Below are 14,873 nucleotides of genomic sequence, written 5' to 3' on the forward strand. Positions count from 1 at the left end.
TTTCACTCAGTATTTGCTCTGTAACCACATGATCATTTGAATTTACAGATTTGTGAGACTGGCAAGGATGTCTTTTGGGGGGGTCGCATAGCTGTAGATAGACTGTTCTATGGATTGGGGTCTGGCAAATAAACAAATAGGCCTACATCTGGGATTAGAGGAGAGCTCAGTACACCTCATAGAAATTTCTTTGTTGATATTTTGACAATTTTCAGTAGACAGCTATGATCTTTGCATTTCTCTCTTGGAATTGACATTATAATCCCCACACTCAAATGGGGAGACACATGCACATAAGGTGCCTAAACACAGCTGGCATTTCCCAGAGCTTTCCTCAGGGTGTGCTAGTTTGGCCATTTGAGCGTCTCATGCTAATGCTTTCTGTCGGAAATGCACCACCACCTGATACCTGTTTTCAGCTCTTTCCTCGGCAGTGAGGACCTAAACGTAAATTTAAAATAGTATATTTCAAAACCAACATCAGAATTCAGTCCCCATGCAGGAATATATTTGGGTGATATATGTATGTGACCGGTTGACAGCGGGATGTGCACTATCACCCAACCTTACTGTGAATGATATTTCTGGCCTCAGCCTTCATCATTCCTGAGCAAAGACTTCTTTTACCCATGTGAGAACTTGTAAACACAAGCTATCAGTAATCCTGCCTGCAGACTAATGACTCCAGCCAGATCGCTTGACGCTTGCATGATCGACACATCTACTTAGAGAAAACCTCAAACAGATGCTCAAAGCGCTGAATTCAAATGGCCACGTTGCTGATGAGTAAATACAAATGAAAGCAAAACAGAGCTTTCTCTGACCTGGAGCCATGACCACAGGCCTCACGGAATTCATCAAACCCCCATAGTTTCAGAAGTACATGGGCATTAATGCTGAGGTTAGGTTTTTAGTATTCTCTGCAAAAAATGTGCTTTTCAGGAAATCGGAAATTTATACATGTACTGACACACACACACACGCACACGGACACACGGGACAGAAGTCAATAGGTCATGGCTATAATAACGAGTGGTTGCAATGCAGACTGGGGATGCATACAGACAGGCAGGCCTTCAGACAAGATAGAGATGAAGGTATTAAAAGTCAACTGATGCCTTTCTGCCCAGTTCCACTGTGAGCCTTGAGTGAAAGATGATAGGAGAGTGAGACAGAGAGGGGGAGAGTATGACAAGCAGAGTATGATAAGCTATGGGTAAACAGTTCACGGCAGATTTCCTTTTCCAGGTGATGAATGACAACAACTCTCTCTCTCTCTCTCTCTCTCTCTCTCTCTCTCTCTCTCTCTCTCTCTCTCTCTCTCTCTCTCTCTCCCTCTCTCGCTCTCTCGCTCTTTGATCCCTCCCTCCACTCCTATCATCCTCTGTTCATTACACTGCTCCTCACTGAGTAAACCCAGTTACAAAACAGACAGCTTGCGAGAGAGAAAAGACGGGTGATGAGGAAAGGGAGATGCACGAGGAAGAGATTATAATGGAGAAAATGAAGAGTGGAGGGAGGAGGAGGACTAGAGAATAGAGGAGGAGGAAAAGGGGAAGTAGACGTAGATGAGGAGAATTGAGTTTATTCACTCCTATGCAAGTTTGGCTTTTGAAATGGGCTGGTGGGAAAATACGAGCACCTGTTGACTCCAGTGTTACTGATTCACTCTTAAAAATACCACTCCAAGAATGTGGCTTGTAAAAAAAATCACAGACTGAAAACAATATCATGATCACAACAGACAAACTCTTTTACTTTGCTCACAAGAGTGGTGGGAAGAGCAATAAGAAGCCATCTCAGGGAAGATAGCTTTTAGAGCAGACTTTTAGACCAAAAAGATGTCTTGCAGAGTCTCGGTGTTTCATGCTGTTTCGGTGTTCTTTGTGCAAGGCGAACTTTTGTCTTGCAGCTTGCTACTTCTGATATTTGTTTCTTGAGCTGTTGATGTCCAGCTTGCATCACAGATGCGACAGAGGAAGGAAGGAGGTGCATGGGCAGTTTACTGAAGAGTGATTGGCAACATCAAGGAAGCAGTGGACACCAAGTGCCACGACATAGTGTCAAAATTGTACAGTATCACTTTAAGAAAAGGAGAATAGACTGTCGAAGGCTGTTAAAGGAGGAGCACAGTAGTAAGAGGTAGAATGAGGTGGAAAGGTGGAACTAGAAAAAGGAGAAAGAGATAGTGAGGGTAGAAAAGCGATAAACATAAATTGATGTAAGCTGGATAGGCAGAGCCATAGATTGTAGGAACATCAAATCCTTTGGCAGATGAAGTGGTCATGTGTGTGTGTGTGTTTGCATGTGTGTGTGAGCAATCTAAATGAATGGAGTCTAGGTGGCTCATAGCCTGCTAACCCTTCTCTCTCTACCTAACTGTCCACACCATAGTGATTTTCATTACTTATGATTATCAATGCTTTGGCAGCCATCATAGGTATACCAAAGGAGATTACCATGATCACAGGAAGTGTCCCATCTGTACTTTCTGGCTTGATGGCCAGTGTTCAGATGTAAATCTAAATCCACAGCAGTCTCTTACGAGATAATACCAGCACTCTATTTATCCAGTTTTATATCCATCTCCAATGCTGCCATTGACTTTCTATCTACCCCTGACAGCTTAGGTTCGATCCGTCACCTTGGCAGCAATTTTGAATTGAAATGTGCTTGCTTAGTGGCTTCCACTACATCCAAAATGCATCTAAAGCACAGGCCAGAGGTGCAGTTTGTGATTTGGAAACATCACTTTTGAGGGTTGATGATTTCCTAACAGCGCTACGAAGAGTCTGTGATTGGCAAGCAATGCTTTTGTGGATTACATAATTTTTGTTTTCTCCTTGGAGCAGCATTCTCAGTGTTTTTTTTGCTGTGGTATTTTGTGGGTTGTGCATTTTGTGTTTGCTAAAGCTGTTTCATTTTCAGGATACTGGAGGGTCAGAAATAAGTTTATATTGCTTTACATAATCCTCTTCATTTCTGTCTAATTTAATAAGTTAATTTAATAACGCATATTTTCATTATTCATCAGCACACACTGAGAAAGCAGAAATTCAACAGTAATTAAAAAAATACACATTTAAACACAGTAAATAAAAACACTATATCAGTGCATTCATCATACAGTGTCCTTGAATGTTGTGTAGTTATGATGATGATGATAATGATGATAATAATAGCATAATGTGTCTTTTCCCAGGTCATATTCGAGGCAGAGGTATCGGACAGCAAAGCCGGCTTCATCGCCATAGACGACATTCAGGTGCTCAGCTACCCATGCGGTGAGTCATTAGCATGCCAGCAATTAGTCCTAGTTCACTGCATAGACGCTGATAGCTCTGGCCACTAATTAGACTGTACCTAGGATGGTTTCTGTTGCAGTCGAATGGGTAGATAAGTGGAAAGGTGACACAGGAGAAGAGGGAGGGAGAATGAGGAGCAGAAAGAGGAAAGTCATATAGAGAAAGATGGAACGAAATAGAAAGAAATAGATGGAAAGATGAAGAAGAACAAAGGAAAGAAAGCAGGGAAGAAAGAAAGAAGGAAAGAAAGACAGAAAGGAGAATGATTGGGAGAAAGTGAAACAGACAGAGAGAAAGAGGGAGTGGGAGAGAGTGAAGCAGGAAATGAGACAGTATTAGGGCAATCATGGAGAGAGACGATTCTGACCACTCAGCACTTTGACACACACACACACACACACACACAGTTACACAAACACTGAACAGTAGCTGTCTTGTCTAGTACTCAGAGGATAGAGATGAGGGTTGCGATCCATTTTAAATTCTTGGTACGTTTTAAGTCCCCTTCTCTTGCTGCCTTCAGTGTTTCCTTGCTGCTGGAGCCCTTTAAAAGAGCTGTGAGTGCAAAGTATTTGCTGGTACTACACAACCTGGTTCATCAAAACTATGTTCCTAGCAGGTCCCCATGTGACAGCCATGGCAAGGAAGCAGTTACAGCCAATTTGTTTGAGGAATGCAATGTTTGCATTCAGGTCTTTGGACAATCAAGGTCTTGTGCCTGCTCGTAACTGTACCACTGAAACGTTTGAGGCGACGGTTGGTTCGCGAAACATTCCAGTAATCATAAAATCATAAAAAAAAACATCCCCTTGTAGTCTTTGTGAGGTCTCAGCATCCTTGTTGTCCTTATTCCAGCCCTGTTGGAAGAAATAGACAGTTTCCTTGACATTTTTTTCTTTGGCCATTGACGTGTTATGTTCTGATTCTGACAGCATATAAAAGGAGAGCCTCAGTCTTTGAAAGGGAGAGGACCAGGGCACCTAATAGCAAAGAGAACAAAGATACCCTGTAGGGAATAAGTAATTGAAATTGAATTAGTCCTCAGTCTCCACAGAAGAAGCATTCATCCTCACAGCTGCATTTCTCGACACACACGTGTGTGTGTGTGTGTGTGTGTGTGTGTGTGTGTGTGTGTGTGTGTGTGTACGTGTGTGTGTATGTGTGTGTGTGTGTGTGTGTGGGAGCACGTGTGTGTTTTCGTTTCATCACCATAGTAGCTGCTATCTATGATTGCAATCACCTCCCCAGAATGAAAATGTCAAAGTCGAACTGCATCTTCAGGGCCTAAAAGGCTTATTTCATATCTTAGCATGGTAGTTCAGAATTGGAATCCATGCGAATTATACTACCGGACATGACATTGGCATTACCTCCCAATGGCAATGCACTGTCCTGCTTTGGTGTCATCTGACTGTTGTAAAATCTAATGGTAGTAGCAACAATAACGTTCCTCAGGGTTACAAAATGTTCACAAATACATATGCTTTGCAATATCCTGACTCATTTGTATCCCCAAGTCACCCTGGCTCTCTCACCCTGTTTCGACTTCCTAAAGTCAAATAAAATGGACATTTAATGAACAATATATGCAACCTTGTCAAAACTTTCTGATGTCATAATCACCATCATTGTGACCCCATTTCCCGTAGATAAATCCCCTCATTTCCTGCGACTGGGGGATGTGGAGGTGAACGCTGGACAGAACGCCACGTTTCAGTGTATCGCCACCGGACGGGACACGTCAAACAATAAACTCTGGCTACAGGTACAGTTATAAATGCATGCACAGACACACATACATATGTACACTTTATGATACTTTATGTAAATACAGAGACATGCAAAAACACATAGAACAAAGAACTCTATACTAACTTGCGGGACCTATAGTACTTCTAACAATAAACTGTCATGTGGTGCGCACACACACATACCCACACCCACGTGTGCCCACACACACACACACACACACACACACACACACACACACACACACACACACTCACAGTTCTCTAGGCTATACATCCTGGCTGCTAACTTGATTAAGAGTTTAATAGCTGCTGATTTCATAATGGCTCTATTGTGGTGATGACCTTCAAACCTGCTGTCAGTGAATGAAAAAGTGTGTGTGGATGATGTGTGTGTGTGTGTGTGTGTGTGTGTGTGTGTGTGTGTGTGTGTGTGTGTGTCTGTGTGGTGCAGCACTGCCTCATGACCTTGGGCAAGGCATTTAACCCCCACCAGCCCCTGTAGTACATGCTCTGTCTACTTGTCTGGCTTTTTAGAGGAGAAATGGTGAGGACATTCCTGTGGCTCAGACTAAGAACATCAACCACAGACGATTTGCCGCCTCCTTCCGCCTCAAAGAGGTCACCAGCCAGGACCAAGACCTGTACCGCTGTGTCACCCAATCAGAGCGCGGCTCCGGGGTGTCCAACTTTGCTGGCCTGATTGTCAGAGGTGAGGAGACTTCTTTTTCTCAAACCATAAGATTGATCTGCTCAGTCTGGTCAGATGTTCTTATTTCTATTCTGTTCATTGATTAAATGTTTGATCTCACAGCTTTGTTGAATATTATTGTATTTCCTGCCTTCCAATTTCATGACATAGTTAGTATCCAGTAGAAAAAAAAGATCATTTAAGGCAGTGGTAACATCATAACATCGCATATTTTTGACTGAATACCTGGATATCGATATTGTGACAATATTGTAGTATAAAGTAATAGTAAAATAATCTTAACGGCAACAGCAAGTTTTTGAAATTGCAAAAATTTACTGTAATGCAGCCTTTAAAACCAGGAAAGCAAAACAACACTGTCACTATATTCCAGTATCCAAAATCCCAGACAATATCTACTCTTATATCATGATATCGATATAATATCAGTCATTTGTCCAGCCCTAGTTTAAATGATGAACACAAATTCACAAATACAATGCACACTAATGAGTCAGTTTGTGTGTGTTTGTATGTATATATGCAAACATGTTGTATGTGTATAGCCGTGGGTTTAAACATGTTAACTTTACCTGTGTGAACCAGATGAACCAGTCTATATATATGGCATGTGTATGGAAACTGTGTGTGTGTGTGTGTGTGTGTGTGTGTGTGTGTGTGTGTGTGTGTGTGTGTGTGTGTGTCAGTAGTACGTGTGTGCTCTAGCTGTCATGTGCAGCTGACATGTGGTTAATAAGGTGTCACCAGTGTGTTTGAGATGGGATGCTTTATTCATTCACATCCAATAGCTTACATATTCAGTTCATCTCCCAGAGAGAGAGAGAGGAGGAGGGCAGAGAGAGAGAAAAAGAGATAGAGAAAGAGAGAGCGAGTGAGAGAGAGAGAGAGAGAGAGAGGAGGAGAGAGAGAGAGAGTGATATGGGAGTGACAGAAAGCGAGAAATAGAAGGGGAAGAGAGAGGGAGGACAAGCGGAGAGAGAAGAGAAGATGGTGAAGAACAGTTGAATGTAAATACTCAGCTCATTATCCCCAGAATATCCATATCAGAATCAGGAATATGTCTGAATATGTAAACAGCTGAGCAGAGTCATATTTATTATTCTGCATAAGAGATGGGAGAGAACAGAGAAATGAGAAATCAAAGCAGCAGCGAGCATTACTCTCAGTATCAATGTGAATATTGACCTGCGGAGCTCTGGTAGCACAGAGCTCTTGCACTGTTGCGGTTGGTAGTTCAACTCCCTGTGCTGCTCAGTGGACAGAGCAAAGCACTAACACTCAATACCACTGAGATGCTGTTTTTTCTTTTTTCTTTTTTCTTTTTTTTTTTCCTTTGGTCAAGAAAACCCAGCATCTTGACGCTACATGTTTTCCACAGGACCCTGCTGATAGAGTGTGAATATGTGAATGGCTCATGTTTATTTATCATGAAAATCTTTAGCGAGTAAGAGAAGGCAAACGGAAAGAGATGAGGAATCCACACAGCGGGAAGCCTGTGTCTAAACACGAGTATGAACAATCTACATATATGAAAATATGAAGATTCACATCCAGTAAGACGGATTCAATGCAGCATATTTGATAGCCAGCTGTCAACAGGAAAACCAGCCACTTTTACAAGTGTGACAAGTTGTTTTTGGAGCTATGAGGGACAATGGCGTTTCTGAATATTGATCCAAAGTCTGATTGTTAGAAAGATGTCACAGTGTAAGAATGAGGACCGCATGCATGAATGTGGAAAGAGAGAAGTCTCATGTTTATTTATTGGAAATATCAGACGGGAGATGAGCAAGAGCAAGAGAGAAATCAAAGGAACATGGAGTGTGTTTTTCTCAGTTCCTGAAAAGTCTGCTTGTGGAAGATTTGGGGGTTTTGCACAACACGGCTGACTATGAATATGGACAGAGTTGAGCTGTTTTACTTTCATGTTTTTACTGTAAATATTTTATTTGTAAATCTGGATTTATCATAATGTGAAACGTAAGAAAGGGAAAAGAGAAAAAGACAGCAAATAGACAAGAAATAAGCCAAAGAGGAAACTTGTATTTGGTATGAACCTGATCAAGAAATGAAATAGAGTCAGAGGAGTGTGCCTAAATTCAGGTTGTATACAGTAAAAATGTTTAACATTAGGATAGTGTGCCAGGTTTCATTTTCAGTGGCCCACAGGGAATTGTGAGATTGCTTCAGGACATGTATACACAAGCCCAGTCCATTGATATTTATAACATGTAGATGGGCAGAGATGTACCATCAGCCTGTCTCTGTGTGTGGCAGGGCTGTCACATCCAGAGCTAGAACAGTAAAGAGAGATGCATCATGGGATTTTAACATTACTCCAGGAGATTTTTTCTAGCTCCTCCTCCAGTGGAAATGTGGAAATGGACAGAATATACTGTCTATCTGAGAAAAAAGAAAACAAGTCCAAGAGAAGCCTGATGAAAGTCCAAGACAAGACAAAGGTTTGGTCTGGAGGTTCAGATGTCCCTGAATAGATGGATGGACAGCAGGACAGCAGTCTTTCCTTAAACATTTTGTTATAGATGAACAGGATGTATGTTGTTCTGTGAATGTTTATTATGCTTGTTCATTGATTTCTATCCCAATCACTTTTTTAAACACAAGATTGGTAATTTACACCAATCAGAGAGTAAGCAGGGAAAGGAAAGAGGATATTTATTGAAGTTTCTGAGGCTGTGATCACAAATCCAATCACAAGTGGTCACTGGAGACACATTTGACGCACATGACAATGCCAGGTGTGAACGGCGATTTGTCTTTGCCACGCATCCAAGATATATGTTAAAACAAGTTTGAATAAGGCCAAATACCCATACTTGCTGCCGTTATTTTGCAGCCTTCTGAACTAACAAACTAACAGACAACACATTAAAGTTTTCCTGCTGGCAAGCATGACATGGGCAGTGAATGTAGTTAAATATCACTGTGTGGCTATGCCACTTTGCTGTGCCGTATCATTTAGTATCTGTGAATTAATCCTAAAGTCGTTGAAAATGTTTCCCTCAGAAAGCCATCAATCATGTAACTTACGAATGTATACTGCAGTGTGTCCTTGAAGAGCTCTGTCAGAGGTCAAATTATCACAGTACCAGAGAGGTTAGTATTTGTTGTACAGCTTAATTTTTTTTTTTTTTTTTTTAAAGTAAATAATGGCAGAAACATAGTAAAATATCTTGGTCCTATAGCTGTCCAGCATGAGAGATGATGTGAGTCATGCCAGATAGTGAAGAAATGTCCAAAACTGCATAGAGTGAGAAAAAACAATGGGGGAGGAGCTTCAGGCCCTCTGGTTTAAGTGTGTGTGTGTGTGTGTGTGTGTGTGTGTGTGTGTGTGTGTGTGTGTGTGTGTGTGTGTGTGTGTGTGTGTGTGTGTGTGTGTGTGTGTGTGCGTGAGAGACAGAGAGGTTTGAGAGGGTTTGACTCTGAGTGTGTGTGTGTGTGTGTGTGTGCGAATGTGTTTGTGTGTGTGTGTGTGTGTGTGTGTGTGTGTCACTAGTGGTTTGGTCAGAGCCTAGCTCTAATAAAGCCTTGCCCTCTGGTTACTACTGTGACAGAGCGCATCATCATGCCAGCTCGTATCTCACGCACGCACACACACGCACACGCACACATATATAAACACACACATACACACACACACACACATCTCCATGCCAGCTTGCATTACACACACAATCCATGGCCTAAAAAGCTCCTGCAACATTACTGTCACACACACTTATACAAGCATGCGTGCATGTGCGCGCGCACACACACACACACACACACACACACACACACACACACACACACACACACACACACACACACACACAGACATCAGACTTAAATGGATGCTCCATTGATTTACATTCATTCCCTAATCCACATCAACTCCTTAAATCTTCCGCTCCCATATCGCCTTTTTCTCTCTCTAACCTAACACTGACACATGTCTGCACAAACACACACACACACACACACACACACACACACACACACACACACAAACCACATACATGAGTATATCTGTGCTTCTGCCCTCTCACTCTTAAGTGTTAGTGACAGGCGGAGCTTCAGGCTGTGTGAAACTTTAGAAAATTACAATTTGAAAACTACCACTGTTAGCTATCAATAGAGCTGAAAGAAACACACATACACACACACACACGCATGCACACACACACACACTCTCCTCTCTTGTTGTGGAGGTCGGATGTCCTCCACTGAGTTTCATAGTGATGTCAGCAGTGGTTTGCGAGAGCTTAACTTTATTGACAAGGTTGCTGACGATGAACAACAAACAAGAACATGCCTTGTGGGTCCTGGACACTGACAAACTCTCCTTCCCTCCTTGCTTCTCTCCTTCTTTCCTTTTTTCTCTCCTTCCATCCTTTCTTTGTTTCTCTTTGTTTATATTTCTTTCTTTCTTGCTTTGTCCTTTTTTCTGTCTATCACCATCTCCTGACTGAAGTGACTCACCAAAGCATAAATCTTAAATCAGAAAATACCTCAATGTTTGAAGGCAAGCTGCCACAGCTCCTGAAAATAAAACGCATCAGGAGTTTCTCATCTAATATCAATAATAGAGGTGACAGCGGAAATAAAAGAAACTTAATCAAACAAATGGATGAGGTTGAAAATGACACCTGCCTTTTTAAGTTTATGCAGCGGCGGTTTCTTTTGTTATTATCATTTGAATTTGACCCAAAAGTGAAAAATAATGAGAAGGTTCACACATGCGATTAATAATAAAAATGAAGGTGACAACAAGACCGTCAAAAAACAGCATCAGTAATGATTTATTTTTTTTTAGGTCAGCGTTACAAATGACAAGTGATTGAACAAAAAACAACAAAATCAAAAGTGTGAACCCGTTCCCGTAATGTTCTCTCTGGAGTCACGTAATGACCCACTTCCATTTCTCACTGTTTCATTTTTAAGTCTATTATTTATTGTTTAGATGTTCAGTAGGATTGTAGGCAGCACACAAACACAAACACGTATTCGAGTGCACACACAAACATAGAATCCCTTAAATACACACGCAGACACAGATTAGAAACGCTGTTTTATTTGCTAGTAGAAATTTATCACTGAGAATTTTCTTTTTTCTTTCATTTATTAATTATCGAATTGTTTACTTTGTTTATTTGACAGCGTCGCAAGCTGACATGTTGTTGACGTTGGTGTTCTGAAGTCACCTCGGTGTTCATTATCTGAATCCAACACTGTGTGTGTGTGTGTGTGTGTGTGTGTGTACATACATGAGTGTGTTTGTGTGCACGTGTGCTGTCAAACTACAGTGTTTCATCTGTTGGTAAAAAGACATTTCCCAGCCTGCACCTCTCTGACAGCCATCTTCAGCACACACACACACACACACACACACACACACACACACACACAGAGAGAGAGAGAGAGAGAGAGAGAGAGAGAGAGAGAGAGATTCACTCACTCAAATGCAGACACAAGCACAAAGATACAGATGCAAACACACACATAAGGGTGACAGCAATGCAAAAAATAAATAACTATTTAAGGAAAGAAAGTAACACACACACAAACACCCTATTCAGGTAATATTTCCTTTGATATGATGAAGCGTTATTGTTGTTATTGGAAAACTAATCATTTTTCTTATCTTCATACAGACAGAAAAACACTGATAGGATATGTGTGTGTTTGAAAGTGCTTGTGTGTGTGTGTGTGTGTGTGTGTGTGTTTTGCGGGGAGAGAGTTAAAATATTTGTGTTTTTGATTTATATCAGATAAATGTTCATGGATTGTGAGTGTGTGTATCTGATGTGATAGCAGCATGTGTGTGTGAATGGTTAGCATTTGTGATTAATTCATGTGTGTATGATGAGTTTGTGTATGTGTGTGTGTGAGAGAGAGAGAGAGAGAGAGAGAGAGACAGAGTAAGTGTCAAGCAGATGAATCTTTGATGCAGTGTGCGCGTGCGTGTGCATGTGTGTGCATCGGGTTGTTGGCTCGTCAGTCATGTGTGCTTGACAGCTAGCACTGATCTGATTCCTTGGCCTTGAACCTTCACACATCTATCTCTCACACACACACACACACACACACACACACACACACACACACACACACACACACTCACTGAGGGGATCATGGGCTGCAGTGCCTGGCTGAATCATAAGTGATATTGTGTCTTATGAAACAGAAATGCAATCAAATATTGCTTTAATATTAAAATTATATTGGTGAATCTCTCTTTTTTTTTCTTTTTTCTTTTTTCTTTCTTTTTTCTTTTTTTTTAATATTTTGGGGTTATACACACTCCCCAGTGTGGTCCAATTGGAAACCACCAGTGTGGCATTGGAGTATGGAGTGGTAATATGGAGCTTTTACAAATCACTGACTTTGGAGTGTTACGTGATACCGGCTATAGTCTAGTATCTATTAGACTGGTGAGAATGCATCTCCACAGATGTCTTTAAGTGTTTCAGTGTGAATAGAACAAAAAAACAGCATTTTCAGATTGACATGACTTAATGTGGACATGGCCTTATCTTCAACTTTCCACTTTAAACAACTTCAGTGGTCAAATGCGCTTATGCCTACAATTAATTTGACTCCAAATTACAGTAATCTCTAGCACTTGTATATATCAAACAGTGCTCCTCATCGACCTCATCAATGAAAGCACAGAAATCCTCTTTGTGTTTTATTTACTTTGGTGTTTCAGCTAAATTTGTAAGTTGTAACTTCATTGAAAATGGAAATTGTTTTCTCTCCTCAGAGCCTCCTCGCCCCATTGCCCCACCCCAGCTCCTTGGCGTTGGCCCGACATATCTGCTGATTCAGCTCAATGCTAACTCCATATTTGGAGATGGGCCCATTATACTGAAAGAGGTAAGTCCTGCAGGTTTCACTTAGCAGTAAGCCATGAGAGGCTGTATGCCTCTTTGGTGTCATAAAATCACTGTAAGTCATGGCCTTGACTGTGGCTTACTCCTTTTATAAAATGGTGGTTACACACTGGTTGTAGTAAAATGAGAACCTACATGTTCAGTTTTTTTTCCTGTTTTATTAAATGCAGTTAAATCATTAGAATGATTGAATTTTACTCTCCTGTCAAGCAATAAATTATTTTTTCCGTGGCTAAAAAAGTGGATGCTAAGTGACGTACAAGTAGCTGCATGAGTGGTGATTTTCACGATGGCGTGTTTGGGATATTTGGCAGGAAAAAAAAATAGCAAGGCCTGGAGAGCGGGGTAATATGATTACTACTATAACATTCTGAAATTATAAAGTCATTATAAAGTTTTTTTTAGTCAAGGAACCACATCACTTCATTTTGCTGCTATTTGCCGTGTATCATGCCAGCACGCCTCATCAAATTTATGTTCGCTAATTTCACATGACCTGATGTTATGCATTAACTCTAATACCTCTGACTTGTGGATATGGTACTGAAGATGAGCTGAGTCTTATTTAATAATATTATTATGGACTATAATATTATATACTAATAATACATGTATTTTCCCCTAGGTTGAGTACCGTATGACATCAGGCAGCTGGACAGAGACTCATGCTGTCAACTCTCCCAACTACAAGTTATGGCATCTGGACCCAGACACAGAATATGAGATCAGAGTCTTACTAACCAGACCAGGAGAAGGAGGGACAGGCATGCCTGGACCACCACTTATCACCCGCACCAAATGTGCAGGTAGGTCATCAGTGCATATACTGTACACCAGGGCTATCAGGTTGTCCTAGTGGCACTGTTTGACATAGTTTCAAACAACACCAAAGACATGAAACGGTTTGACTCCAAAGGCATTTATTTATTTATTTATTTATTGACTCTGGGACAGTAGGGAAAACAGTAAAATCCTCCAAAACCAGTGCATCTCTGTACTGTTTCTTTAATCAAATGATAAACATCCTTCATGGACATTGTTTTCACCTTCAGTCTCAGAGCTCACCCCTGAAAACCTCTGCTTTGCGTCATATGGGTGGCTAAATTGTGAACTTCAGCCAGTGATCACCACAAAACACACAACCAACAGAAGCAGCGATGCCAGAGGAGATTAACATATTGACTTATTGATTATATTTAGCAAGGTGGGTCCTAATATGGGAAGGACTTGGCAGGAAAAACATGAGATAGGCAGGATGTGGGATTAGAGAGAGGCACCATTTTGGAAAAGATATCTTGTGGTCTCCGGGGTGGCAAATACTCGATCAAAAGAGGGATCGGAACCCTCATTAGCTAATGAACTGATAATCTCATCTCTAATACAGTCAACTTTGTGATGAAAGCATGTTAAAAAAAACATCTGCAATAAATATAGACTGGGGGCAGGGGTTTTCAAGTAATTTTTGCTACTGAGAATAGGAACGTAGGGTTGTCTTTAATTATCTTTGAGAAATAGGAGGCCCTGGCTGTGGAGAGGGCACATTTGTTTATTCATTAGGGTATCGCTCCACGCTACACGGAAAACCTTGAGTTTGGATCATTTGTGCTCTAACCTTCTACACACCTGTTTTACTGCATGTGTGTCAAAAGGTGATTAACCTCTGCAAATAAAATAGTTAACCTGAGTTTTGATGAGTTTACCTTCCATTATATCCTTGCTTTCTTGTGTTTGCTTGACTGAGTCTCTATTTTTTTTCTTATTTTTTGTACTTCCATATTTATCTTAGTTGGTAAAATGAGAAAAGAGGGAAGGCAGATAGAATTAGGGAAGAAAGTAGAGGTGGAGAGAGTTTGTCTGTCTGGTTGCTCAGTGAAGTGAGACAAAGAGTGATTTAAATAATCGAGGCTCTCTACCTCTTTCGATCTTTATCCCATCCTTTCTCTCTCTCATTCTATCTCTTCATCACTCTCTCTCCCCATTCCTGCTTTCTCCCTGCTTCTCCTTTCTCGCACCCCTCCTCCCCATATGTCTCTTTCTGCTTCACTCTGTTTCTGCCTTTCCCCTTCTCTCTCTCTTTCTGTCAGTGGATCAATAGACACAGGGCAGAAACACTGTCTGACATTTGTAGAAATAAACGACTGAAATATAAACACTGCTAGCCTGAGGGAGAGAGACAGAGAGAGGGGGAGAGAGGGTTGAAATGAGAGAGAAA

The 14,873-nt window shown here is 41.1% G+C and overlaps 1 protein-coding gene across 3 annotated transcripts in view; it reads left to right on the plus strand.

The window, feature by feature from the left end:
• The window catches only part of ptprk (protein tyrosine phosphatase receptor type K), a 126,828-nt gene that overhangs the window by 63,500 nt on the left and 48,455 nt on the right, over window positions 1–14,873 (plus strand). For all 3 annotated transcript variants that reach the window (XM_030046839.1, XM_030046840.1, XM_030046841.1), the window contains exons 7-11: window positions 3,203–3,284; window positions 4,955–5,070; window positions 5,591–5,765; window positions 12,532–12,644; window positions 13,287–13,467. In XM_030046839.1, coding sequence (XP_029902699.1) covers window positions 3,203–3,284; window positions 4,955–5,070; window positions 5,591–5,765; window positions 12,532–12,644; window positions 13,287–13,467 — 667 coding nt within the window. The remainder of the gene's footprint in view (window positions 1–3,202; window positions 3,285–4,954; window positions 5,071–5,590; window positions 5,766–12,531; window positions 12,645–13,286; window positions 13,468–14,873) is intronic.

Source organism: Myripristis murdjan, chromosome 24 (genome assembly GCF_902150065.1).
Source record: "Myripristis murdjan chromosome 24, fMyrMur1.1, whole genome shotgun sequence".
Lineage (NCBI taxonomy): Eukaryota > Metazoa > Chordata > Actinopteri > Holocentriformes > Holocentridae > Myripristis > Myripristis murdjan.